The sequence below is a fragment of the Phaethon aethereus genome (genome assembly GCF_964289735.1).
Source record: "Phaethon aethereus genome assembly, chromosome: 1".
Lineage (NCBI taxonomy): Eukaryota > Metazoa > Chordata > Aves > Phaethontiformes > Phaethontidae > Phaethon > Phaethon aethereus.
The window spans coordinates 117,889,528-117,916,852 of NC_138575.1; the positions used below are offsets into that span (position 1 = coordinate 117,889,528).

A 27,325-nucleotide genomic window follows, 5' to 3' on the forward strand; every position below is an offset into this window, starting at 1 on the left:
TAACAAATCAGAGGAAGAAAGCTAGCTAAGAAGCTACTTGAACAAACTAGAAAAGAAATAGCCAAAGCTGAAGTTTCCAGCAGAGGGATCAGTAATAGCCATTAGATGCAGTGAAAAAAATGTATTCTTGTTTTGGTATTACCTTTGGTATTGTGCTAGTAAGGGAGATACATAGTATCTCGCTCTTGGCTGTATCAGGCTGTTTGAGAGCATGAGTCAGCTCCAATTAAAAAGTCTCGATTCTTCTTCCCCCCCCCCCCCCCCACTGTGTAGCTAGTCGAGTTTCAGTAGTTGAGGGGGGGAGAAAAATTCAATTCCCTTCTGTAAGCTCTGTCATTTACGTACAGAAATCTGTATTTGTCTCTTGCACTCCAACAAGTGGAGCAAGGAACATGTATTTTTTCATGATCTGGGAGAAATAAGAACTGTAACAAGGCAAGATTAACACATTTGGTATATAGAGATTATTTTTTATGAGAAACACATTGCTTAGTTTGCTTTTGGTCTTTTGTAACCATGTAGTAACTTCATGTTTTATTTTGTTTGAACTGCATAACATGTGTGACTGAATGTTTCAGACCTAACAAATAAAACGTTAAAAAAGAACAGGGTGCTAGTTATTGTGCTCTGATAGGTCTCCAGTCTGTCACCATGGTATTTAACAACTGTCTCTAATTGTGTTCCTGGCATCCCACTGAGATTGGGTGTCGGTGAAAGGCTGTTAACCTATTTATTCTTTTTTACAGACTGGTAATTGAAGCAAAGCCATCTAAGATTCAGTTCACAATGAAATTTCTTTTTCTGCATTTGTAGAAATACAGATGGGTGCTTAAATCCCATTTGTCATCAGTTTTAGATGGCAAAATACCCAAGTCTTGCCCAAGATGTCTGTGATGGAATGGACTGTTGGGATTTGGGGCTCCCAGGTCTTCTGCTATTTGCCTTCCTGGCAGTGATCACATATTAACTGTACAGGTAGTGATTTCACTCCTAGTAATCTTACTTCTTCTAAATGTGTGTCAATTGAAGTACAATTTCTTTTGATGTGTAAAAGGTTTGCTGTGTCACGGGTAAGGCCTTGAACTTGTGCAGGCTGAAGCCCTGCCAGAGCTGGACGCTCCCTGCATCTTTTACATTCTCACCGAGGCAGGCTGGATTTCCAGCCTCAGCGGGCAGTTTGCCTGCGAGGGAGGCCCTTCCGTGGGAGGGCAGGTTTGTCAAGAAAAACGCCAGGCTGGAGACTCAGCTTTTATTCTTTGCCCTTTCCAAGCAAATTAAACTTGACCATGTAATTTTCCTCTGTATTTGCTTGAGCTTTATCCTCGGTGACAAATGATGACAGGAATATTTTGTCAGCAAATTTCTTCATCACAGACCATCTGGCCACTGAAACAGTAAGGTCACCACACTCGGCGGATCATTACTAAGTTATGCAGAACTGCACATGTCTATAACCTCACAAACTGATTTACAGTCGCTGTACTGTAGACTGAGTTAGATTCTGTTTCACAAACTTCTCCTCCTTATAGCCCTAGGAAAGGAAATCCAAGGAAAGGTTTTGCTATTTCGCTTTTCAACTTTATTAGACTTTATTTCAAATCCAAATTGAGATTACGTCAACACAGAAGTACCATAAGGACATCAGTGCACAGAATACAAATCAGCTTTCTCTGTATTAAAGGGGAGCTCTAAAACATACATAATCAGCTTCAGTCAGATGCTTCTGGCTTGTATGAGGGAAAATTGATTATTTTACTAAATACATCAAAATGTTTTCACAGCTGTGCGAAGGCATTAAAAGAAAACCAGGTGCTTTTTCACAAGAGTTCCGCTGTGCAAAAAACCTTATTGTTTTCAGAATGATAACATCTACTGGGTTTCCATCAGTATTATTCCAGGTGAAAATACTGTTCCAAGAATAAAGGCACTTAACTTCAGCAGAATTTCTGATGAATGTCTCACAAGCCAAGAACACATTTTGTATCTAGTCCTAACGCCCTTTCTGCTCATTCAAAAAAAAACCCCAAACCAACTCTCTTGTCTCTGAAGAAATCTCTGAGGGGAATTCATATATGGATTCACATTGGGATGCCTGAAGGCAAATGGTCAGCAGACATTCAGTTCTGCATTTAGCATCTGATTGATAGCAGGTCCAATGTTTGAAATTATGGGAAATGCCCAGAGAATCTGGGCCAGACAACATCTACCAACATTAAAACAGAAACTATATGGAAAAAAATCCATTTAATTATCTGCAGGAATAGTTAGTGTTTTGGGAGGCCAGTTTCTCTTGTTTTGGCTAGAGATTTTTATGAGTAAAGTTTCTTGCTTTAGCTGTCTCTTCCATTGAACTAGTTCCAGTACTTTTCCTCACAAACACTTCACAGCACGTGACAAGAGAATACCCTGTTACCGCCTGTATGATCTGTTAGAGAGTAATATTGATGTTCGTAAGTCGATCTCAGAGATGCTCAGATCCCTCTCTAGCCAAGTGAATATTTTTTTGTTTGTTAAGAAAGTGATTTGGAACCAAAATGTTGGCCAAGGAAGTGATTATAATTAGGAAACATGTATCAGAGCCATTGCTGAAACTACTGAGAACAGCCCCCTGCCTTAATATTCCCATTTGTGGCTTTCTCTGGATTTTACTTCAAATCTTTAAGAATTTGAATGAGAACATGATGTGGTAAACTCTATGTCGAAAACACTTTGTGAAGAGAATATGGCGTGTGTGTTATTAGGCTGTGACCTCTGTTTTGACCAATTAAGGCACCCCAGCTCTCCCGTGTGTGGACCTTCACGGACGTGCTGCTCCTATTTCCAGTAGATCTTGCCGGCTTCCCCCACCTGTACGGCCCCGCTGGCGACGAGCTGCAGGGCAGCTGGGAAGGCTCGGTGCTCGGCCTCCTTCACCCTTTCAGACAGGGTTTCCACCGTGTCACCAATCTTAACAGGAACGGCCTCCTGGAAAATGATGGCTCCAGCGTCAACTTCCTCCTATAAGAGCAATAGCCAGAAAGTCTGTACGGTTGAAAGAGGAGGGAGTGGGGAGCCCAGCTGTACGACAACAGATGTAATGCCTCGGGGATCTGTTTGTCTTTACATGATTACAGCAAACATGAATTTCAGCTAATGTGAGGAGTGCAGAAAAGATGCTGGCGCTCACGCTGGCCTGCGAGGAACTAACAGAAGCGTAGGGTTCAAAGTAAAAGCAGGGGCAGGCAGAACACCAGCGAGTAACATTTCTGCTACAGAAAACAACAAAAGCCATATTAACTAGGGACATGATAGGCTAAATTGGACAAAATGATGACATTTCAAGTCAAAAGAGTGAATTAGCCAAGCCTTGGCACAGAGCAGGACTAGAGGACCTGGCAGATCTCTCTTTTGCATGTTAATGAGGCAGATCCCTGCTGTTTAGTTATTGTTTCTCAGTACATTGCCACACAGAGAAGAAACCCTAAGTCATATCATGGGGAAAGGAACACAATTTTTCCTTCTATGTGGAAAAATAGGTTTTGTCTCTTTTTCCAAGAGAAAGCAAAAATCAAGAAAACAGATTTCAAGAGCAGTGGAAAAGGGAAGGATAATTTGAAGAATGCAATAGAGGAGGGGAGACTAGTTACCGTCAACCCTGAGAACTGAACAAGATGGAAAAAACGCTCCCTGAACTGATAAAAATGTGCATCTTCCAAGTTGAGTGATCTCTGGCTTTTGTTTTCGTAGTTTTTGACTTACATAAATTTCCAAGTTTCTCCTCTGTTCCCACAAACATTGGATTACTTCTCAACAAATCTAAGCTTCTTGTGCCATTTCCAGTGTCGCTTTTTTTTTCTTGAAAGCAAGAAATAAGGAAGGTTGTATGATAAAATCATACAGAAGAAGTTGGTGCTATGTAGTAATAAAGATTTTGGGCTAGCCAAAGCCTTTTATGAACTAGTACCCCTACCACAACTGGTGGAAGGCAGCAGTGGGATGCTTAGGGAAGAAATTCATAGAATCACAGAATCATTGAGGTTGGAAAAGACCTTTAAGATTGTCAAGCCCAACCATCAACCCAACACCACCATGCCCACTAAACCACATCCTGAAGTGCCACGTCTACATGTTTTTTGAACACTTCCAGGGATGGTGACTCCACCACCTCCCTGGGCAGCCTGTTCCAATGTTTGACCACTCTCTCCGTAAAGAGATTTTTCCTCATATCCAATCTAAACCTCCCCTGGCGCAACTTGAGGCCATTTCCTCTTGTCCTATCACTAGTTACTTGGGAGAAGAGACCAACACCCACCTCGCCACTACCCCCTTTCAGGTAGTTGTAAAGATCGATAAGGTCTCCCCTCAGCCTCCTCTTCTCCAGACTGAACCACCCCAGCTCCCTCAGCCGCTCCTCATAAGACTTGTGCTCCAGACCCCTCACCAGCTTTGTTGCCCTTCTCTGGACACACTCTAGCACCTCAATGTCCTTCTTGTAGTGAGGGGCCCAAAACTGAACACAGGATTCGAGGTGCGGCCTCACCAGTGCCGAGTACAGGGGCACGATCACTTCCCTGCTCCTGCTGGCCACACTATTCCTGATACAGGCCAGGATGCTGTTGGCCTTCTTGGCCACCTGGGCACACTGCTGGCTCATGTTCAGCCAGCTGTCGACCAGCACCCCCAGGTCCTTTTCCACCGGGCAGCTCTCCAGCCACTCCTCCCCAAGCCTGTAGGGGTTAACTTAGGTAAAGCTTAAACTCCTGTATAGACTATTCATTTCCAGTTCCTTCTCCAGGGACAGCAAACTAAAGCACTATATCATCTAATAACGTTATGAATGAACAAAGGAGAGAAGGTAATCAAACATGACAGTATAAGGGTCTTCCAAGGAAGCTCTTAGGTGAAAGTCTTAAGATTAATGAATTAGAGTGGTAAAGGAAGGGAGAAGGAAGTACTTACGGCTACAAAGTGTACGGTACAGCCTGTGACTCGGACCCCAGCTTGTAACACCAATTTGTGGGCATTTGCTCCCTTAAAAGAAGGCAGTAGAGATGGGTGGATGTTCAGTATTTTTCCTGGAAAATGATAAGTGAGGTCATTGTCTTTTAGCATTCAGCCTTACCAGAGTGTTCAAAGTACTATAATCAACAGCGGAACAAAATACATTTGTGAAAAAGATTTTTCACGACTTTTGCGCATGCTTGTTTTTTGATGAGACTGACAGATAACCAGCCCAAAGCATTTCAGAAGATCTCACTATTTCAGAAAAATCAAAGACAGCAATATCAGTTACAATTAATTGCATGGCTAAAGCATATTTCTCCAGTGACTAATACTGATGAATTTTTTGATGTAGCTGTCCTCAGCATCTTGTTCTTCTCTTCTTTGATCACAAGAACAATCCTCTTTCTTACAAACTCAGCACCCAAAACAAACTCAGTGCAGTTTCAAAGGACGTAACTGACCTGCCATGACAAGGCAAAAATTCTTTACCCTGGACTTTTCCTCCACACCTGTTTTGGCTTAAGAAAAAGACAACAGCTACTCATATAGGAGCCCTTCTCTCTGCACTCCAAAAAGCACCTGTCTACCACTACAACTTTCCATGTGGAAAGTTGGCTGGGGGAATCTGAAATTGATAATGTAACCTTTAATGCTCAACTAGGTGTGACCACGGTTATAACCCTGGGAAGCCTGTACCTTACATTTCCGTTAAAAGAGAAAGCATATGCCCGAGTTTCTACCTAGCTGTGAAGTAGGAGAGAGTGGGGGCCTGTGACCTCAGGTCTCACTGCTACAGCAATGCAACGGTTAAACCATGAGAAAACCTTCTTTCTTCTGACAGACTTCCCCTTCTGCTCCTAATATAGCCTGTGACAACCCTTCCTGCCCATTTGGGACCAGAGTGAAGACAAAAGGTGCTTGACAGCCCTAGATCTTAGATTCAGTACAAATCCTTACAGGATTAAAAAAAAAAAAAGTGGTCATCGATACTATTTATATCACAGTATGCTACGCCCACGCCGTCTCTGCATGCCTCCTGTTTAGGAAGACTGTATGTCACCAGGATTCATTGAACACCACCTAAATGCCAAGCAGCGAGACTCAGCTGGCATATGCTGGCGGAGGCAGCAGTGTACCGAAATAGAGGCTTATGATGTTGTAACGTGAAGTGAAGGCCATTTCTGGTAGCACGATATGAAACCTGCACTCTCACCGCAAGAACTCGTGCAGACACTGACCTGCACAACTTAAAAGAGGCAAACGTATCGACTGATCTTTAACAGTATCTCAAATGTCTTTTGTATCTCAAAAGTACCCCTTTCTAAGCATCAGCATCTCCCTGCTTGCTGCTTGAGCAAAAAAGTATCCAGGACAGTGAGCTGAAAACAACACTCTGCACTTCTGCCTGAGTTCCCCCAGTTTCTCATTACAGTACCATCAGAAACTGCTCTAAAGGAAAGTGGTTTTCTGTTTGCTTGGTTTTGTTTGGGTTTTTGTTTGTTTGTTTGTTTTTAATCTGTATTTTGTGTTAACATTCAAAATGAACATTTTGGGGCCATTAAACAAGATAGTTTCACAAGTAACTTCACACTGTATGTCCTTGTGACTACAGGAGAAAGGAAAGGTAACAGCGTTTATTTAAGAGAGCAGCAACAAGAATTGAGTGCTCCTGGACAATGTAGGCTAGCCAGTATATGACTGGGCCACAGTTTTACAGTAGGCTCCTGTTAGCTGGCACAGATGCCTGAGCTGAACTGAATGTTTGAGCTCATATCTAAGACCTAACTGATGGACACTCTTGGTCAGACCTCAGGTAGGTATCTGTTTTCAAGCTCAATTCAGCGCTGTACATTTAGAAAACATCAATTCACCAGCGTAGCCATCCTGTACCGAAGAGAGTCTCTTCTTTTGCTCTCAGGCCAGTCCTATGTTGTAACACAAGTCCTGCACTGTGCACGGCCTTCATCAGCACTGGAAGGGCTCTGTCCCTAAATCAGAGGAAGCTAAGCTCATCCTTTATTTGCACAAGATCTCTGCACTAGCGAAAGTTCTTTTCCATCCTCTACACAGATACTCTACTCAAAACACATCTCTCATAGTGAGGGATTCCTCTCTCCCGACTACAGCTGTCTACAGCACAGACATTTACATCTTCATCTTCTGGAGTCTGTAGGAGAGAAACAAAAACAATTCATCTGACTTACTTCAGCTGACAGCTTTAGCATAAGATTAATTGCCTCCTAGGAATGCCTGTTGTGCTCCACTGGCTTTTCAGAGAGGTTTGAAAAGTCATTCAGGTAAAGGGAAAACCGTGAAAGGTCTGTGTCATAGACACACCCAGAGTAACACAAAAGTCACCATGTGAACAACAAAGGCTGCCCGGAGAGGTGCAACGTACAGGCTGACCAGCCTGTAACTGGTATGAGCAAGAACTAGATTAAGTAACCATGACTGAACCCAAAGCAGAGCAAACAGTGAGAGGAGGAGCTACCTCTGTGTGATTCAGGACTCCCTAAAAGAAACAGAGACAAAAAGAGGAATGTAACAGCTGGGGGAGGGAGAACAACCACTGAAGTAGGCAGTAGCAGGCCTCTAACAAAGACCTGGAAAAATTGTAAGAGATGACCAGAATGGAGACCCTGTGAACACTTTGGACAAACAAAAGCTGAATCTGCCTGTTAAACATGCCACCCTCAGATTCAGGCAGCTGGGACTGCCAGAAGACTGGCAAGATCTTGTTAACAGGAACTGCATATCACTGCCTAGATTTCCAGTTTTATATGCAGCCGAAGCAGCTCATCTGTGAGGGGAAGGAATTCTCAGTGGCTGGATGCTCACCTCCCCCCAATCAACACTTACTGCCTAGGTAACAATTTGCTCTGCACCTCATGTTTGCAGGGGTCTAAAGTTTTCACAGCCTTATTTTAAAATATCTTCTAATAAATCAAAAACTACAAGATCTGCATTTGCCCTTGGCTTCCTTAAATCTCTGTGGAAATGATAGAGGGAAGGGGAAAAATACTGCCTTTCTTTTTCTCTTCCTTACAAGATGGGAAGAGTGTATAGTTTCCTGCAAACCCAGAATACAGTCCCTTTCCTATATTTTTCCCATTTTCTTTTCCTGAGGCTAAGCTATAAAATTACTATTTTTTTTTAAAATGCATGCACTACTATGCTGTGCTTACCTTCCCATTTTTTGACAAAAGGACCTGACAGTATTCGCATAAATCCAGCCAGACAGATCAGTTCAACTGAGAATTCTTCAAGGACTTTGTCAACTGCACTGTCAAATTCAGTGCGACTTTCATACAATTTATGGTCAATAACCTGTGACAATCCAAAAGATGAAGAAATATGGACATGGTGTTAATTAAATACCTTAAGAGCACAATGAAATGGTACCCTGGAGTAATAAACAAAAACCAAGTAAATCTCCATGTGTAGTTCAAGTTGGGTGCCATATAGAGCAAGAGGAGCAGTTCATAAATGCATGCAGCTAACAGACAAACATGCAGTCTTTATTCCTATTCACAGAGAGCAATCATCAGAATAAATAAGGGGGTTGTTTTATTAGGCCCACAGCTGTAGGTCCCAGCATTTGGACACAATTTAACAACCTACAAATGTTGGTCATTAAGATAATTAAAGTCTTAGAACAATTTCACTCAATTTAAGGCCTCTGATAGTTTTAAGCAGTTGAGCCTTGACAAAAATTGTGTCGCAAAACCTTGAAGGAAAAGCTAATCACAAGCTGGTAGAACAGCCCCTACTGCAAAAGGTCAATATAACTGAGTTCAGTATTTTCCATCCAGGATAGATCCCCTATTTAGAAAGGAAGAAGGCAGTGCTACGTAACTTAAAACATCCACAGCCTTTTAAATAAAAATACCTGTTAAACCCTACCAGATTTACCACGGTGGCACATTTAAATATCACAAAGTAGTTTTGAAAAACCAGAACTGGTTAGCTGAAAAGGTGGCAAAAGGCACTAGAAGTAGAGGCCAGCTCAATGCTGGGCTGAACTCTGCTATGAACTACCAGGTAGTAGCTGGCAAGGCATGCACTCCTCAGTGTCTCCGTTTCACCACTCACTCTCGATCTTAACCAAAGACCATCATCTCTACAAGGCTATATTTTTTTTCCTTGTTAATGTTTGTTCTTCATCCACATACCATAGACATGTTTTACTTGTGATCTTTGTATACTCCCAAGTAAGAGACAGCAGCACTAACGATCAGATCCTGCTGCTGTTCAAGTTAATAAAAAAGCTTGCACGGGGCCCAAATCTTCCACGTGTCTGTAGTTATCAGTGAAAAGCGACTGTAAAATGCTCCTAAGTCAGAACAGTAGCATTTCACATCTGTAAGGCAAATGGCTGCACAAAGGGCACAGCAATGCAACACTGGATCCAGTGACACTAAGGGAAATGCAGTTTGCTTTGAATGAATCCTGGATAGCCTGAAGCAATGCCCAGGGAGTCAGTGGAAGGTCCCATTGAGTTTATCCTCTCTACTTCATTCAAATGAACTCCTGTGTCTGTTTAGCATGTAATTTTAAGATTAAATTCAGATAAAAAAGCTTGTTGCTTTAGCGCAAATGCATTGCAGTTAAATAAATGGCAAAGTTTCAGCTGTAACTGGGAAAGTTTTGTGCTGGTTTAATACAATGACTGTTTTCAAGACCATCAGGATTGCTAGCAACATCTCTGAGAAGGAGAAAAGTAAGTATTTAGCTTCCCATGTTAGGTAGCTTGCCCAAGGGCACAAGTTCCTGACAGACCAAAAAATGAAAGCTAAAGGCTTCCTGTCAAACCATCTCTTACCCTAGTAAAACTTGTTATCTCACAGTACCTTCCTGCTGTAGTCAGAGCTAATGATGCCTAATTTTAAAAAGATGAGAAATACTCACCCTTGTAGAAATACCAGCTCTTTCAGCTTTTCTTAACCCCTCCACACCAGCTTTGTTAGAAACAACAAGAACTATTTGTGCGAAACTGGTGGGCTTCTTTGTGCTATTTATGAGGGCTTCCAGATTTGTGCCTATGAGTGAAAAAATAATTAATGAATATCAAGTCATTCCTGGAAAATAAATATAGTTAACAGCTAGAAGAGGTTTTAAATAAGCAGCAGTATGGGCGAGACCCAACCCAAAAAACACAGATGTGAACAGTAATCCTTTTTTCACTGATTTTACTGGGAACTGAATTTGACAGCTGGAGCTACAGGGCTTATACTAGCAATTAAATTTGTAAACTGTAATTTTTGGAACTGGAATGATGGTCTACTTCTTAGCAAATGAGAACCCTGTAAACCCTGGGAGTGCCTATATGGCAAGAAGAAATTCTGATCTAAGAAATTCTGATCTATTTGTGAAATAATGCTGCTGTCCCTATAGTGCAATGCAATGGTTGCCTGAACCTAGAGACAGCAGAAATTTGTAGATAAAATGAACACAGATGCAATTCACAGTCAGTTTGCAGCAGAGGTTAAAGATCATTCTGTCTGTGACTGAAATTAATCCAAGGGCAAAATATATTCTGCCTGTTACTGAAAGCCTGTTAGAAGCCTGTCAGAGCTTCCATGGAGAATGGCAAGGACTTCAAGAGACCTGAATCTGAGCTGAAATTCCTTTTTCAATAGTCTGTTTTACACTGTAGTAAAGAATATAAACTCTCACCTGTTCCAGAGATAAGGACAGCAACCTTCACTTTGTTTGTCTGGATTTTGCCTTGGATATGGCTGTGCACAGACAGTGACCTATTTGCTTGCAAGGCTCGAAGCATATTATGGACTTTAACATGGGCAGAGCCTGAACACGTGCAAGAAAAAAAAAACAAACACAACACCACATAAATAAAGGGAGAAACAGAGAGAGGAGAAAAGTACACATGAAAAGAGATTAGTGGCACTGCTTTACTTCTTGTTATTTATTTATAGCTCTGGTGACATCTGACATTGCTAAGCACATGTTCTATGTACTAAGACTGAAGTCGTGAGGACTGTCATTCTAATACCCTGTGCAAAAAAGCCATGGAGGTGCCAATTAAGAGATTTTCAGCTAACTTCCATGGAGACTCACCAGCTAAGGAATTTAGATCTGCTTTTTTTTTTTTTCTTTTTAAAGGGAAATAAAAATCTAATAACCTTTTTGTAGGGGGACAACTTTCCCGATCAGCCAGGCTGCCTCATGTCTCTGTATGTCCTTGAGGACCTGCTGAGCCAGCTCCCTCTGAACTACCAAGACAGCACCGATCCCACAATTAAATGTCCGAGTCATCTCCTCCTCAGAGATGTTCCCTTCTTTATGGAGCCAGCAAAAGATTTCAGGAATCTTCCAGGTAAGAGCATCTAAAAAGAATTGAAAATACAAATGAAGAGTGGAAATCGCTACCAATGGAAAAATACTAAAATTATTAGAGCATTAAGAGGCAAGATCTGGATGAAGAGCACAAACAAAGACCCACAGCAGCATTAGCTTGAGTGAAATCAGCTTCCATGCATGGAAATAGGATTTTTTCCTTCCTTACTGAACAAGACTTGGGCCTAGAAAGAAGTGTCACTCTGGGAGGAAATTAATCATATTGCTCCACTGCAATTCGTTAATCACTAATTCAAAATGGGCTCTGAGGAAGTCTTTGGAAAATCCTTGTCTTGAAGATGACAACTCTGCTTCTAGAGAAACTACTGTACCAAAATTATATTAAAAACTGTCACAGAAGTCTCACACTGCCCCCAATTCCAACAAGGTAAGGATGATTTACAGCAGCATAAGAAATGCTTCTGGACGAGCCACTGTAAAGGAACTCCAAAGACAGAAGTCTCCTTCTCGCCATGTTATATTTAAAATGGTATTAACCCCATTTATATATACTAATGTCCACTGTGGACTACTGTTTAAGTGACAAGTGGAAGAATTATTTACATGCAGTTCTGGAGTGCAAACCTCAATATTAATTCCCTTATTTTATTCTACAACCCAATGAACACTGCATAACCTATAGTCAGTCATTTACTTTTCCATACTACACTTTATCCGTAAGCGAAATATTACTTCCAGCATACCAGACAATATTGTGGTGAGGATTAATTAAAGTTATGTCAAATAGCATGAGATGTACTTGAGTTAGTAAGCATATCTGAATTCTAATCAAAGGCTTCATGAGTGTCATGTTATTAGTAATAATTTTGTAGCTTAGTGCAAATGGTGACAGCTCATTTTGTTCCCTCATTCACTGAGGGAACAAAAAAAAAGGGGTTTTTTTGTTTTTGCAAGTATGGATAGCTTCCTAAAAAATACAATCCAAAACACCATCAGGGGAGGTGAACTCAATGAGCAGTAATCTTAAGACTACAAAGTGTTTTGACTGGTTATGTTTCAAGAACAAGGAGAAATTCAGCAACAATGAAGAAAAAGGCAAACATTTCTAGACAGGCAAATCTAGCTCTTGCAGTGCAAGTCAGTTGACATGGCCCCATGTACACAGCTTCCCCCAACCCAAATTAACATGCAGATATTTCTACAGCTTTTCTCTTTATCTCACCTAGAACGACACCAAACGACTCTGGGAGAACTCTGGGGATGTTTTCCAGCAAGCCCCCTCCAGTGATGTGGGCATAGGCTTTCACATGGCCTGAGCGAAGGACAGGCAACAGAGTCTTACTGTAGATCTTAGTTGGGGTTAACAATAGATCTCCTGCAGATGAAAGAGGATGAAAGAAAACCAGTTACAACTCAGAAAGACATTTTAATCGATATAAAACTGAGGAAAACTCAACATATTAATGTGCTGGATACTAATAAGCATTGTACTACAGAGAAAAACACAATGTTCTACCCTTTTTAGTATACAATTAGTTATTTATCCCCATCCCTTAACTTCTTTCCTGCATGTGATTCAGAGGAAAAAAGAAGACAAGAACACATTCAAGAACCGAATAATTTTTCCAGTGCCTTAGACAAGTTACAAAAGCAAAGGCACAGACAAAACAATTGTGTGACATTTGCCTGTTCAAAAGTTCAAATTGTAATGCAAGAAACTGCATCTTATAATGGTACCTAATGTCTGATCCCCAGAGACACCAACTGGAGAAGAGAAATCGAACGATGACTTTTCCACAATCTTCCTTACAAGGCTGTACCCATTGCTGTGAACCCCAGAAGAAGCTACACCAATAACCATGTCTCCATCAGCAATTCTCTCCAGCTGGGGCAGCATCTGCCCTCGCTCCACTGCACCAACAGCAAAGCCAGCCAGGTCATACTCTCCAGGTGGATACATGCCTGGCATTTCAGCAGTTTCACCTCCTGTGGGAACCAAAAAAAGAGAAAGGGGATGTTGGAAAACCATTGGAACCAGTAGGCATACAATTTTTCAAAGTTTTAAACTCATAAGGCATTAACAGACTGATTTTTTTAATTAGATAAACAAACATTAAAAAGAATTAAAAACATGTTTGTACAGGCCTTTCAATTGAACAAGCAATAAAAAACTGGGAAAGAACATTTCCTCCCTCACTCTGACAACCAGTATCAAATTGCTGTGCATTCATATTTTAAAATCAAAGCATATATTTAGTACTTCATATTTCCAAATTTCTGCCAAGTTTAATATTCTCCATGAAAAACATCCAAGATACAAGAGACACAAGAAATTCATACACGGACATCAAAGAAATGACATAGCTATTAGTCTCACTTGCCTTAATGAAGATTTTGTATCTAGCACTATCCTGCCAGCCATTCCTGCCCACAACCAGGCCATCATTACCACACCAACTCTGAACACCTAAGGTTTACAGACTCTTTTGGGAGCACTCCTCTAAAAGAGGGCCTTTCTGACCCATCCACGCAGATGAACTGTTGTCTAGGCTATTATCTTATATCCCAATGAGCAGAACATCCTCTTGTTTTGCCCTGAAAACTATGTTTTAGCCGGCTGACTTCATTCAGAGTGCAGTCTGAAAAGGTAATTTTCCCAGCTTGCACAGAAATGCACAGCACTGCTCAGACAGCATTCTCTCTCTCTATATACATATACATACCCCACTGGCTCTCCTACTGCCCTTCAAGTATAAACCGATGGTCTTCACTGCTGAAGACCTGTGTTCTGCCTGCCACGGTCTCATTCAGTCTAGAGAGGGGAACTTGCTGTGTTTGGTACGTGAAACGAGCATTTACTCCTTAGGTTCAGAGTTACTGCAACAGCATCATCTCTGTCCCTTCTTTTCTGAGAGTGACAGAAATGTGGGGAGGAAATCATGGTTGTTTTATTTATGAGTTTGGACTCATTTTTACATTAGCACAAAAAGATACTTACTAATCCATTTACAATTTTAAGAAATTATTCTCTGATAATTAATTTACAACATCGAAAGCCCTTTGTAGTTTTAAAGTTTTCCAATTGGAAGTAAAATCTTGAAATTCCAGTAAGTAATTTTATAGCAAGATTTCACACAACATATACTTATGCTGAAGCATGAATGGTTTGATTATGTTTCATAAACTGAGGGAACACCTTAAGACAAATATAAAACAGACTAACAGTTCATGCAGAAAAAAAAATCCAGAACATAAATAGCCTCTTGTTCAAAGCTTGTAAACTACCCCAAAATTACTCACTCCCACTTAGAAAAGACTTTCGTTACTAACTTTCTTAAAGAATTGGAAAAAAGAGCTACAGTATTACCAATTATAAAGTGGCACCTAAAGTAAGACATGTGAACTATCATTTTTAGGCTCAAATTTTTAGGCTTTTTTGAACAATCATAGTAATTCTCCATGTCTGTTTTTATAAAAAAAGAAGGAAAAATAAAAACTATGTGAGAAAGCTGAACTTTCTGGGCTTCATTGCTTTAAAATTTAACCCTGTGTAGCACTCCTTTTATAAACTAAAGACTTATACAAAAGAATGTATTTTTGACTGACCTAGAAATATTTTTATTGAGTTATTCAGCTTTAAATATGTATTTTTTAAGATTCAAGAAGAGAAATATTGTATAATTTTTATGAATAACTAGGTTACTGTATACCACAATACATACATAATATGTTAGTAAAACATATTATGTACTTGAATTATAGGGCTGAAAAGGAAAACGGTTAAATTTGAGTCTTAACATCTTGGAACATACAGATCTTGGTGAAATAAATCTTCAGCAAGTCTTCAGTAGACAAATAGTTTTGTTATTAGTTTTGTAACTAATGAAACCTGATTTCTTTTATGTTTCTGCCTTGTGTGGCAGACATTTCTGTGTCTTAAGTAGTGAGCTCCAGCTGAAGCTTTTGTTGCATTCACAAGGACGTTCCCTGCCTTTCTGTTTTTTTTGAAGCTTGTGGGAACACAATAGCTGTGAGATCTCTACCTTTCTTGTCAAATTTACTTAAAATCAGCCAAGAGGTGCAAAAGAGAATACGTACGCACACAGGGACATGTGCATGCACAGTAACACATATAAATCTTGTTTCCAGAGGAAAACTTGAGGATTTACTTTAGGATAAAGGATAATAAACAAATGTATTTTGTACATTTTAAAATTTACTTAAAAAATACAAAGAATTAAAAAACGTGAATTGATAGTTTTCTAGGTAGCTCTTACAGTTACAAAGTTAAATGAAAAGATATAGATAAGACAAATTATATGCAACTTCCTGAGCTAATGGCAACATTTGTAGAGTACTGTCTCCTTCCAGTGGGTAGAGATTATGTTCTCTGAAAGCAAAGACATGTGATGCTTTGTTGTTTTTTTTTCACTCCTCTAAGATTCTTCCATAGAGTAGGAAAACAAACACATTAAAACGAGTTATAAAGAGATTGCATAAGATTTTTCATATCCTTCAAAGAAGAGTGTTCATACCCAAAAGAGCACATCCTGCCTTTTTGCAAGCTTCAGCTATTCCTGCAATGACACCCTGAGCCACTTCAACATCAAGTTTGCCACAGGCAAAATAGTCAAGGAAGAAGAGGGGCTCCGCTCCTTGAGCCAAGATGTCATTGACACACATGGCAACCAGGTCCTGACCTATGGTGTCGTGTCTCTTACATACTTGTGCAATCTGCAAAACACAGTGAAAGAACCCGTTGGTTAGCTTTGACAAACTGAAACACAAGCAGAGAGTCTGCAAGGGAAGAAGGGGATCAAAATCACACTGTTCCTCTTAGGTGCTTTTTGAGGAGCAACTTCAGTTATTATCATCTCTGTGAGCCTCTCCTAGCATTTTATTTTAGGAGTTGTTACTTTCTTAATTGGCAAGTACAAAAGCACTTTACGGAAGGAGACTGAACTGGAAGGGGTTTCATTGCAGGTGGCGTAAACACAACAGCAACCGTATAACTAAATGTTTTTCCCCATGAGTAATGTTTTTGAGGGTGGAGAAGCCACCTTAATGAAACGGAGTCTCTGATTACATACTTAATATTAAAAATAAGTTATTTTAAGCATCATTTCAAGTATGGCTATTTATATACCAGAAGTTAAACATATATTTAATTCTTTTGCCTGAAGGAGGGCAATTTCATTTTTTATTCCCTTTTTAAAAATACCTACCTGTATTTCTAAAAGACAACTGATATTTTCTGTTAAAGCATTAATGATGTGATTAAGCATTTTCCTTTCTGTGCTATTTTCCTTCCTTTACATGGATTTTCACATTACCTTGAGTTTTGTGCCAACACCATCAGTTCCAGATACCAAGATAGGATCTTTGTAACCAGCTGCTTTCAAATCAAAAAGGCCAGCAAAACCTCCAAGTTCCGCATTGCAGCCTGCCAGCCAGAAAACAGGAAAAAATAGTAAACTTTTATTTTCGTGGGTTTCTCCAGGATCTCCGACACAAATTCTCTCTGGTATCTGTCAACATGACTTTTCTTTGTCACCAGGAAACTTTCCTCTGACATTTAGAGCCTCTTCACGGGGGCACGGGAGCTCCTAATCCTCTTAAGTTTGCTTTGCCTTATTTCTTCATTATTACCTCAGGCTAAAAGTCCAAAACTTTGTGATATTTGTGTGTGTCTATATATAGTTTTCTCTCTATGTCTATATGACGTCTGTAGGTTCTCAGTTAATTTGAAGATAAAGGGTTATTATATATATGACTGGTATTTTAAATCTATCAAATTAATTACAAGGACTTGCTAGAGCAAGATGTGCCTAAGATCACAACAAAAAAAAGGACCAATTTTATTCTGTTTTAACCAAGCAAAAAGCGTGTCTTCCATATCTATCTCAAGTAACAGACAGTATCTCTGAGGAATTCTACATCTTGTACACCTTTCTAAACATTTATCTACAAAAATTGTATAGTTCACTGTGCAAGAAATAATAATCCATGTAATCAAAAATAGCACTAAATGGTAGGATTTTTACTTGCATTTAACCTTTTAGAGCGCTGAACTGTATTCTCTAGCATCCTTAACACCCGACATTCACGACATATAGAGTCATTTTCAGAAGAAAATTTGTGAACTTAACGCAGTACATTTTTAAGAAATCACAGGCATTTGCTTACCACAGATACTTCTTGTGTAATCTAGAAGCACGCAGAACACATAAATATGAGCGTTTGTATCAAGATCAAATGATAAGCCTCATTGCCATGAACTGACTGAAACAGGAACAGAAGGTACAAGTCTTACCTGACCTTGATGTAGCTGCAGCTAGGGGTTTAATTTTCTGAACTAAAGTATTCCCTGCTGCGATGTCCACCCCACTGTTTTTGTAAGTCAAGCCTCTGAAAGATAGTTAAAAAAATGTTATGGCAATTGATTACCGAGTGCACAAAATATATTTTAAAATAATATTTACTTCTTTACATCATTGCATCACTAAGAGGATTAACCATTCCGAATCCTATTCTGCTGACAAATACAGCTGTTTTCCTCCTTGTACAGTAACTTTGCTCATATAAAAGGAGTTCTAAGTATTGTAGTATTCGTTTCAGGCAGGCTCAATGGCTCAAAGGTTAATCTTACTGTTTGGAACCTGACCTCACACATACACCTGAAGATAGGGAGTATTACACCAAAGAAACAACACTTTATGGATTTGCACCACAGAGAGTTTGCCATAAGAAGTACTCAAATAGTTCCAGATACCTTGAAGACAACATCGGAGCATCAGCATCATGCACTATCCAGTCAAATATCAAGATAAAAAACAAACAAAAAAGAAAATCCAACACCAAGGCAAAACCGGTGGAACAATGGAATCTGATTTTGCAAGGTCTGAATACCTAGTCTGGATATTGAGGCATCAATAGTATAGTGTCTATGCTCAAAACAAAATGTATACAAAAATGCACTGCTAAGTCAGACCACCTCACCACCTTGCAGGATCAAGCTCAAGTTAGCTTTTCAAAACAGAAGTATCACATAAATCAACAGTCCTCTGTGATACTTTGAGAGTTTTACAACTGTAGTTTAAAGGTTGCCTCTCCTTATCACCTGGAATGATACCACCACAAAACCAACCGCACTTCTTTTTTTATTTAATGGGACTTTCTATTAAAGTATATATTTTTAAGTTTATTTCAAAATAATTAAGTTCCTAAGGTCCATTTTAGCAATCTAGAAAGAAATGCCCATAAGCTCTGGGATTTTCTTTTATATACAGCCATACAATTCAGAAAATACCCTTACTACAAACTGGTGTATGTAACTTCTCCGTCCATTTCACTGACTGGAGACATTAAGTATTATATCATATTTATAGAGGAACCTTTTAATTTTGGACATAGTGAGTTTAATGACTCTTAGTTACCAGTTGTACCAAACATCTCTCACTCCAGTTAAGGAATTGTTGTTTCTACATTGCCCATGGCATGAACCAGGCTACCTGCTGCACCCCTATTTTAGGTTCATACCTGTTTTAGCTCTCTTACTGATGTGATTCAGTATGAAGTTTAAATTCTAAGGGTGAAACACACTATTGATTAACAAGGACATGTACAACAAAACATGTGGCCAAAGAGCTGTGGTACCAGGAAAATACAGAGACATCTGCACTCACATTATATCACTGCTCAGAAATTTGCAAGAGGAAAATAATTATAAAAAGCAGCTGTTCAGCCTGTGAATAAGAGTCAAGGAAATATTAGCCTGCAATAACAAAAGACCAGTCAGGCCCTTTCAGTCTGAATGTGATGAATATTCAACATATTTTCACCTTATTTTTAAAAGTATAGTATCTACTTTGACTCCTTAAAAGGAGAGTATTGTTCTAAAATATTTTTTATTAAATATTCTGGATATTTTCACAAAGTGAAATGCATAGGACTTAATCTTGAAAAGCTGCCAAGAAGACGCGTGTCCCCAACTTTACTGAGCCAACCATCACCCTTCCTTAACTGTGTGCAACACACAGTCCAAAGTGAAGTGTGCCTGACTCTCTGTTCTTCCAATTTTAGGATGTCTTGAGCAAAAGTTGGTGCAGAATCAAAGACAGAAAAACAGGCGCTATTCTAAACAGTTCCCAGGAGTCTCCTTAACAAGCTAGGGATGCTCCCAGCATACAGGCATTTCAGTCAAGAAACTTGCTGGCCATGGCCCATGAACTCAGTTATTTAGAGCACTGTTCATTAAAGTACCTTCTTCTCTTGACTTATACAATGACTTTTTTCTACTACAATACAAACAGAAATTACACGTTTTCACATAAATTTCTCAAAAGATGCACAGCAGTTGAGAGAGAAAGAAAACTGGATCCAAATGCCCTTGTTCATTTAGTAAGTTTATTGGTCATAATTTTACAATATACTAGTTGGTATACACTGTCAGGAAAAATGAAACTCTACTAATATACTTCCTAGACTACAAAATAACCTATTATCTGAAGTTACGTTTTGCACTAATCGGAGACTAGGTAGGCAGATACGCTTCGTATTATGTAAAATCATGTAAAAGTGAGTCTAAAAACCTGCTCTCAATAACGTCAGAGAGACAATAGGACACACTGCTTTAAAAAACCTGCGTACCCACACCATCTCAAGAGTGTTAAACCAAATACTGTGAAAATAAAAGGAATAATAATAAAAAGGAGGGGTAAATTCTACCCATGTTGTTAGCCAACTATTCCATTAAAATGCATACCCCAACAAGGTAGGTGTTTCAAGACCATTTTAACCGTTTCTAAACACTCTAAAATGAACCAATAAAATAGCTCAAACCTTGAACATACATACATTTAATGGTATTAATATTAGACATACGGACAACAGAAATCTTAGAGCAAAAGCTATGATTTAGAGCCCAGGAACCAGAAGGTCACCTTCCCTAAAACAGACATAACAAAGTCAGCAACACCACAAGTTACTCCTGTGTGCTGGTCACTGTAGTTTAACTCAGACTTGGGAGAATAAGAACATGGATGAGAGAGCCATCAAAAAGCCTGTTCCTTCATTGCCTGGTCTTGCTTAGATTGCTCACAAGGATGCTAGTTAAAACTTGTCTAGAGTTATGCATAATATCAACATCAGTTTATTAATGTAAACTAGTGATATCTTTAAGTCCCTTTTACACCAGTATTTCCATTTCAAGTATTTCAAATATCTACCTGGATTGTCTCAGGAAAGCTATAGCCCGATAACCAATGTCCTTTCTATAAATGGCACCCTTGAAGTGTATGGCTGCTACTCCCTTGTTGGCTTCTTGCAGTGCTGTCATTAGATCCTCTTTAATAGCAGTTACTGTAAGGACTCTTCCACCACTAGTCACCACTTTGCCATCCTTTAGGGACGTGCCTGCATGGAACACCTCCAATCCTAGTTGCTTAGCCTTGGAAAGTCCTATGATTGCGTTCAATAAAATAAATGCAGAAAAATCAGTTGATTAGAACGTTCTCTAATAAATTACACATGAATAGATATTCAGCACTTATTGACTTGTGTCTAGAAATCACAATCGAATTCAGTGTGATCATGCTGGGAAATAGGAGTAAATTTGTGCAAACTACATTTTGAGGAGACATAAGTCTGTTGTTTTTAGGCTCAGAGACACAGAAAGAGGTATTTTGCTGAAACATCTGCATACAACATTTAACTCAAGCTGGATATACTTCACTGACAAAGAGACCACAAAACATATCAGCATCAATGTTATGTAACAATCAGTGATCAACCCAGAACTACTTTACTGTAACGCATATTAAAAAAATGCTACAGAACTTAACAATATAGCGTAGAGATTTGAAAATGCTACGGGTGCATTACCAATAAACTTTGATGTGTGAAAATTCATGTGTCTCTTGCTGACCCATTACCACAAGACCTAAAGTTTCTGTAAGTCTGAGTTACTTTGATTCACCTTCAACAGGCAAAAGAGAAAATGGAGAGAGGGCAGGAGAGGAATCAGACTTCTGTGGTTTCTCCTGCTATATTTACCTGTTATTTCCAAACCCTTGGGATATGTTCCTGGATACCCTTCGCTAGCCATGACCACCGTCACAGCTGCACTGTCTTCAAACCAAACTGGCATGGCACTAGACAACTTTTTATTGATAACCGCTTGCATAACTTCATACAAATCACTTTTCAACAGTGGAAGAATTACCTACAAAAAATACAGATTAGCAAATTACAGTAAACAACATACATTGTTACATTTTCTTCACTGAGCTTTTAAATACTAATGCAACTGTAAAAATAACATTAAATAAGTATTTTCACACATATATACATAACCTATGTACCTTTAAAAATACTCTTCCTTGAAGATACCTTCTATGGGTAAAAGAACTGCTACATATGGAGGGCAAAACGTAAAGGCCAAAGAAACCTATCGGTTCTGAAGAACAGAAATGAAGGGGTTTGTTCCACTTGTCAACAGGGAGTGGGGAAAAGAAGTGTTCACTTCTTTAATAAAGTAAAAAAAAAAAAAAAAAAAAATCCAATCCATTCCAGAAAAGATAGGAAAGAGCTGAGTTTCACTCAAGCTTACCCTTGTAAAGCCCATATTTGAGTATAACGTGCTGAAATCTTCTCTGGAATGGAACAATTTCATACCAGACCTTCTGTCTTGAATAAGCAAACCAAGTAATTTAAATCTCAGTGCAATTAGCTAATTATTCATCCAAAAGTTAGTTAAGAATAATGGGAGATGCTAACAGACTTTCTCCTCCCATAATGGCAAACTGTATCTACCTACAAAATAACTCACCTGACATTCTGGGTCACCAAACCTGCAGTTAAACTCTAGAACTTTAGGTCCATCTTTGGTAAGCATTAACCCAGCATAAAGCACACCTGGAATAAAAAATTATATAAAAAGCTATCTAAGCAACTGCATTGGTCATTTGCTTTGAATCTATTCACAATAGTGTTAAAAAGGATGCCACCTGTGTTAATTTAAAAGTAGGATGTTACCACTTTAGAAATGTTAAAAATATGTCAGGCAGAAATAGTTGTGGTTACAATTTTGCATCTTATTTTCAAACATTATGCTTTCTGTTCTTCCTTACTTGATGATTATCCACTGCTAATTAAATTATATCCATCAATGTCAATGGACTCTAAATCAAGCCATGGATACTAAACCCAGATTCCAAATAGATCAAAGTTATCTTCCTTACCCTACAGTGTGAGTTAGGCCTATAAAGACGACAAAGTAAAAAAAATGCCTTTTTCCTTATGCTTAAAACACCCAAAATTCTGTACATACCAAAATAGGGGACACCTTCTTTCCTCATGCCATCAACAGTTTTCTGAAGAACAGTATCACTTATTTTCTGCAGTAAATCTTCAGAAATCTAATAAAACAGGTTTAGAAAACAGCATTTGTAAAAAGGGAGTGCATGATTTTTCCTACTGTGATGGTTAGTGTTTTTAAGAGCCAAGCAGAACACTTGCATGGTCTCTTGCTCACTCCAAAATGTTTCATACAACAGAAACCTAATACTGTTTTCTCCCTCCTCAGACAACATACCACAGCATTAAAACAACCGTCTGCATTTCTTCAGACACTTTTCCATGCTTAGATCTACATGTGCAAGCAATCCCACTGGCTTCACTGGAATAAACCACTTGCACAGACATACTGGCATTTAGATACGACCTCCCAAAGACAAATCATGGTTGGAAAGTACAGTGATCAATGATCAAATTTTATTCAATAAACAAGATTAATAGCTTTCTTTACAAACAAAACCTATAATTTTTTTTAACTTAAAAAAGAAAAATCTCTGGCCATGACACAGGTGAATAGAAAGAAAAGTCAATCCTTTCGCAAATAGTTCCTTGCCAAACTAAACCAAACTACCTTGAAGTACAGCAAGTGAACTAACCTCATCATTAGCTTAGTTTGGCACAAGATAAAAAAAGTGGGTTTAAGCACTTGGTTCTAACAATCAGTATTTTATAACACTTATAAACCAAATCAAAATACAAGGTTGCTGAAATGACACTTCCACCTTTATAATTAAAAGCAATTCAGCAGAAATATCCTCCTCTTCAGAGAAACAAATTTAAGTTATGAACTTTACTTGACTATGTCTGTTTTAGGCAAATCTTTCCATCCACAAGAGCGCATTCTCTTCACTCTCCTGCTCATCATGGCGGAACTAAAAATTCACACGTATTTTCAATACTAGAGCTGTACTACAGCTTTAGCGAAACACCTCCTTGTCAATACATTTTTACCTGAGGTGCTGGGGAATAAGCTCCCATCCCTCCAGTGTTAGGGCCTTCATCTCCATCCATTAATCGCTTGTGGTCCTGGGCTGGAGGCATGGGAGCAATTGTGATGCCATCAGTGAAACATAAGCACTAGAAAACAAGGAGAATAATCAAAACCCCAGTCTATGATTAAAATTAAAGTGCAAAAAGTGCAAATATGTTTGACGTTCAGTGCTGCAAATGGATATTTAAGAGCATAAATTCTGTCTCCCTGATAAAACAAACTTCTAAACATTTCCCTTGTCTCCCAGGAAGCAATGCCTCAGTTTATATGACCTTCCTACAGACATTAACTTTCATATAACATATTAAAAATTGTAACATCAGTAGTAGTGCTGAAAAGAAATACTCAAAGGTTAGAAAAACAATTAAATACTTTTATAGCAGATGCTTTTATCCTCAGTATCTTCATACTAACAAGCCTGCTGGCATCTTCTGTAACTGGATGATGATGTTCACTATCTGAACTACTGCTAGCAGTACTCATAAAAACTTTTTATAATGTTAATTAAAAAACAAGCAAGGATTCCCCAACAAAATCCAAAAATTCCAAAATAGTAATATGTTAAAAACTACAGTCATTTGCAGAAGGTGAATTATTTTGACAGGCAAGGCAAGCAGTATTTTTTCTTCACTGTTGTCTGCCACCATAGAAAAAAACCCTTTCAACTGCATGTTTATATTCTTGTACTATATTACAGTAAGTCTGATAGTATTCTAAGGACTAATTAAGAGCATTACATATTTTCCACCAGAGAATGAAGATCTGGATAACCCCTTAGTTCCTAAAAACATCAAGCCAACCACGAAAGAGTAAGGATGACCAATATGTGCACATCTAATTGCATAGCCTGGTTTCCTGCCCAATATGAAGAAAAGATTGGCAATAGTTGGAGGTGATCACATAGTTTTTAAATACCACCACCTCCAAGATGAATGTTCACAACATCCAGCAGAAGTCAGCTCCAGCTCCAGGACTCGGGAACCTGAGCTGGTACTTGGCTGTTCTACTTTGTGTGATGTAAGTGTCAAGTTCCCCTGCCACCTCGAAACCTAGGCTCTAGTTCTCCTTTTCTCCTTCACACTCCGCTAATTAAATCAGATATACGTTTTTAAACAAAGGAGCTGAATCAGCTTAAAATGAAGGAAATGTTCTCTTTACATCTGCAGAGAAAATCAACACTGTCAAATCATTCAACAGCCTTTGTCCCCAAATGCACTTCCACATTGCGATTTCTCTGGCAACGAAACTGGTTAAAGAGGATCCTGCCTGCACCTGTCTTGAGCTGATTGTTCCCTTGTTCCAAATGAGTTTACCGCTCCCTCCTGAAACAGTTCAACATATTCCCTTCATCAGCAAAACTGATTAAAGAAAGTCTCCATCCTCCCTTACTCTCAACCACTCCTTTGCCTTGCTCTGCACTTCACCATCCTGTTACTTGTACTGATTCAAATGGCACTGGGCTCTAAACCAGAACACAGAGAACATGGAAGGTGGTGGTGCTGACTTCTTCGAAAAAAGGTCTTTAGGTTGCAGCTTCATGAACAGGTAACTAGTACAACTGAATCAACAGCAAACAGCAGTGAAGAGGTAGCAACATGGAAGGGAAGGGACGGGACAACTTACACTGTTTTTGCTGTCAGAGAAATCATAACATAGAACTGCACGCTCAGTGACACTCAAAAATTTTAAGGCTTTTTTTTTTTCCCATATGGCAACAGCTGATTACTGTTTGAGTTATTTTTATTTAATTTGCATTATTTTAACAGACTGCAGGAAGTTTGGTTCTTAACACATCTGTCTTTAATTAATACAATTTTATTTATAAACAGATAACTATTTTTAATTTAAGTAATAACACCTTACACATCTCTGCTGTAGGTACTTATGTAGTGTTTCCTAAACAGTTTAGAACAGGTATAATCAAAGCATTACAGTGAGATGCACACTTACAGAAACTTCTTCTCCTTCAAGAAGTTCTTCAACAACAACAGTTTCCCCAGCTGTGCCAAAAGTCTTATCCTACAGTAAAAACAAAACCTCTTAAGTTCTGTTTCAGTAATTTTAAAATATTCAAAATGCAACAAGAAAAAATATTTTTAAAACAGCAAGAAAAACACAGCATGGTTTTGAGACTATTAATCCATTCTTCATCCTGGGTGTGTCAGCAATGGTAAAATCTTTGCTCCTCTTTTCTGTTTATTCTTAAATAAATGCAGATTTTATGCTTGAATGTATTTAAATTGCAGATTATATTTATGACTGACCGAGCAATTCCTCATGCTCTACCTTCTGAAATTTGCACCCATGATACTGAGAGTAATAGTAATGACTGTCAAGTCTACAATCTGAACTTCTACTTCATAAGAAAGTGCAGTTCTACAGAATACACTGGAAGGGGGCAATATTTTCATATTCCAATGCAATGCTTGAACACTGACTGCCTATTTAGGCCATTAAGAACTGACAACACACACTGACAAGGTAATTTTTGGGTCTATAAGACTCTCTAACGCACATTTTTTTTGTTCAAGACATCAAGTCACTTGTTAAGACATATATTTGTCCAATAACCATACACACACATACACACACAACAAAATGTGAGTGCAGACCCTATATTCTGACTCTTGAAATACAAGTGTGTCAGATAATGTCTCCTATGAGTCAGCATAGCTCCACTGAATTGTAAGATGCTGTGCTGCTGACACCAGCTGAGCACCTGACCTCTATGTGTCTTATTTTCCAGCTCTATGTACCTAACTGTTCAGATGAAATGGCTTCATTTTCCTTCTTTTCAGGTTTTGATGGTCCTAATAGATTTTTTTGCATACCCTACCTAAATATATGCTTAACTTGAAATAATTCCACTAGAATTTTACTACACATTTAAGTTCTGTGTGACTGGAGTCCTAAAGCTGATGTTGCTCGTCAAGATCCAGCTCAATCACGGTGTTAATACTACAGCATTGTAGTACCTGTTTGATTGCAGCAGACTCAAATGGTAAAAAAAAAAAAAAAAAAAAAGAGGAAATCTATATGGAAATAAGTGTGGGTTTTCATTAAGAATTATTTTATTTTAGCCTACAGAAACTATGCCGAGAAAGAGTACCCTGCCTCAAGCAGTAAATACGACAGAGCTTCTTAGCTGTCCAAGTAATGGGTAAAAGGTTTGATGTCTTTTAGCCAAATTCCTACTACACAGAATATTTTTGAGACTCTGAGATGGTTAATGACTTATTTTGTGTGAGAACTTCTCCAGTTAGTGCATGACATTTCTACTCACCTGCATGATTTCAGTAACAGCTTTGCAGGCTTCTTCCTTGTTTGAAGCCACAATTACTCCTTTGCCAGCTGCCAGGCCACTAGCTTTTACAACCAGAGCAGGGAAGTTTGCACTTCAAAGATAGAGAAGAGAGATTCTACAGTAAACACTCTGTATTGCTAATATATTTTATAGGCATTTTGAACATTTCAATAGTTGAAAGATAAAATACTTACCAGGTTTCATAGCAACCGTTTTACCTTATTGAACAACACACAAGTAAGAACCAGGCTTCTCTTGTTATGCTATGCCTGTAAAGGATTTCTGCTTCCTGTTGCCCCCCCCAATTTCATTACTGTTCTGAAAGTTTGCTTTCCTTTTAACAATAATTTCCTTTTTAATAATAATTTTAATAA

General features: G+C 38.8%; 1 protein-coding gene across 1 annotated transcript in view; it reads right to left on the bottom strand.

The window, feature by feature from the left end:
* Nucleotides 1-2,814: 2,814 nt before the first annotated feature.
* The window catches only part of LOC309409900 (trifunctional purine biosynthetic protein adenosine-3), a gene marked incomplete at both ends in the record, with an annotated part of 30,293 nt that continues 5,782 nt past the window's right edge, over nt 2,815-27,325 (bottom strand). Inside the window, 18 exons of the mRNA XM_082006157.1 lie at nt 2,815-2,997; nt 4,939-5,054; nt 8,169-8,310; nt 9,892-10,022; nt 10,660-10,791; nt 11,127-11,330; nt 12,524-12,676; nt 13,039-13,287; nt 15,837-16,035; nt 16,635-16,744; nt 17,615-17,709; nt 20,529-20,760; nt 21,355-21,523; nt 22,130-22,215; nt 22,631-22,718; nt 23,608-23,733; nt 25,598-25,666; nt 26,931-27,042. Coding sequence (XP_081862283.1) covers nt 2,815-2,997; nt 4,939-5,054; nt 8,169-8,310; nt 9,892-10,022; nt 10,660-10,791; nt 11,127-11,330; nt 12,524-12,676; nt 13,039-13,287; nt 15,837-16,035; nt 16,635-16,744; nt 17,615-17,709; nt 20,529-20,760; nt 21,355-21,523; nt 22,130-22,215; nt 22,631-22,718; nt 23,608-23,733; nt 25,598-25,666; nt 26,931-27,042 — 2,596 coding nt within the window. The remainder of the gene's footprint in view (nt 2,998-4,938; nt 5,055-8,168; nt 8,311-9,891; nt 10,023-10,659; nt 10,792-11,126; nt 11,331-12,523; nt 12,677-13,038; nt 13,288-15,836; nt 16,036-16,634; nt 16,745-17,614; nt 17,710-20,528; nt 20,761-21,354; nt 21,524-22,129; nt 22,216-22,630; nt 22,719-23,607; nt 23,734-25,597; nt 25,667-26,930; nt 27,043-27,325) is intronic.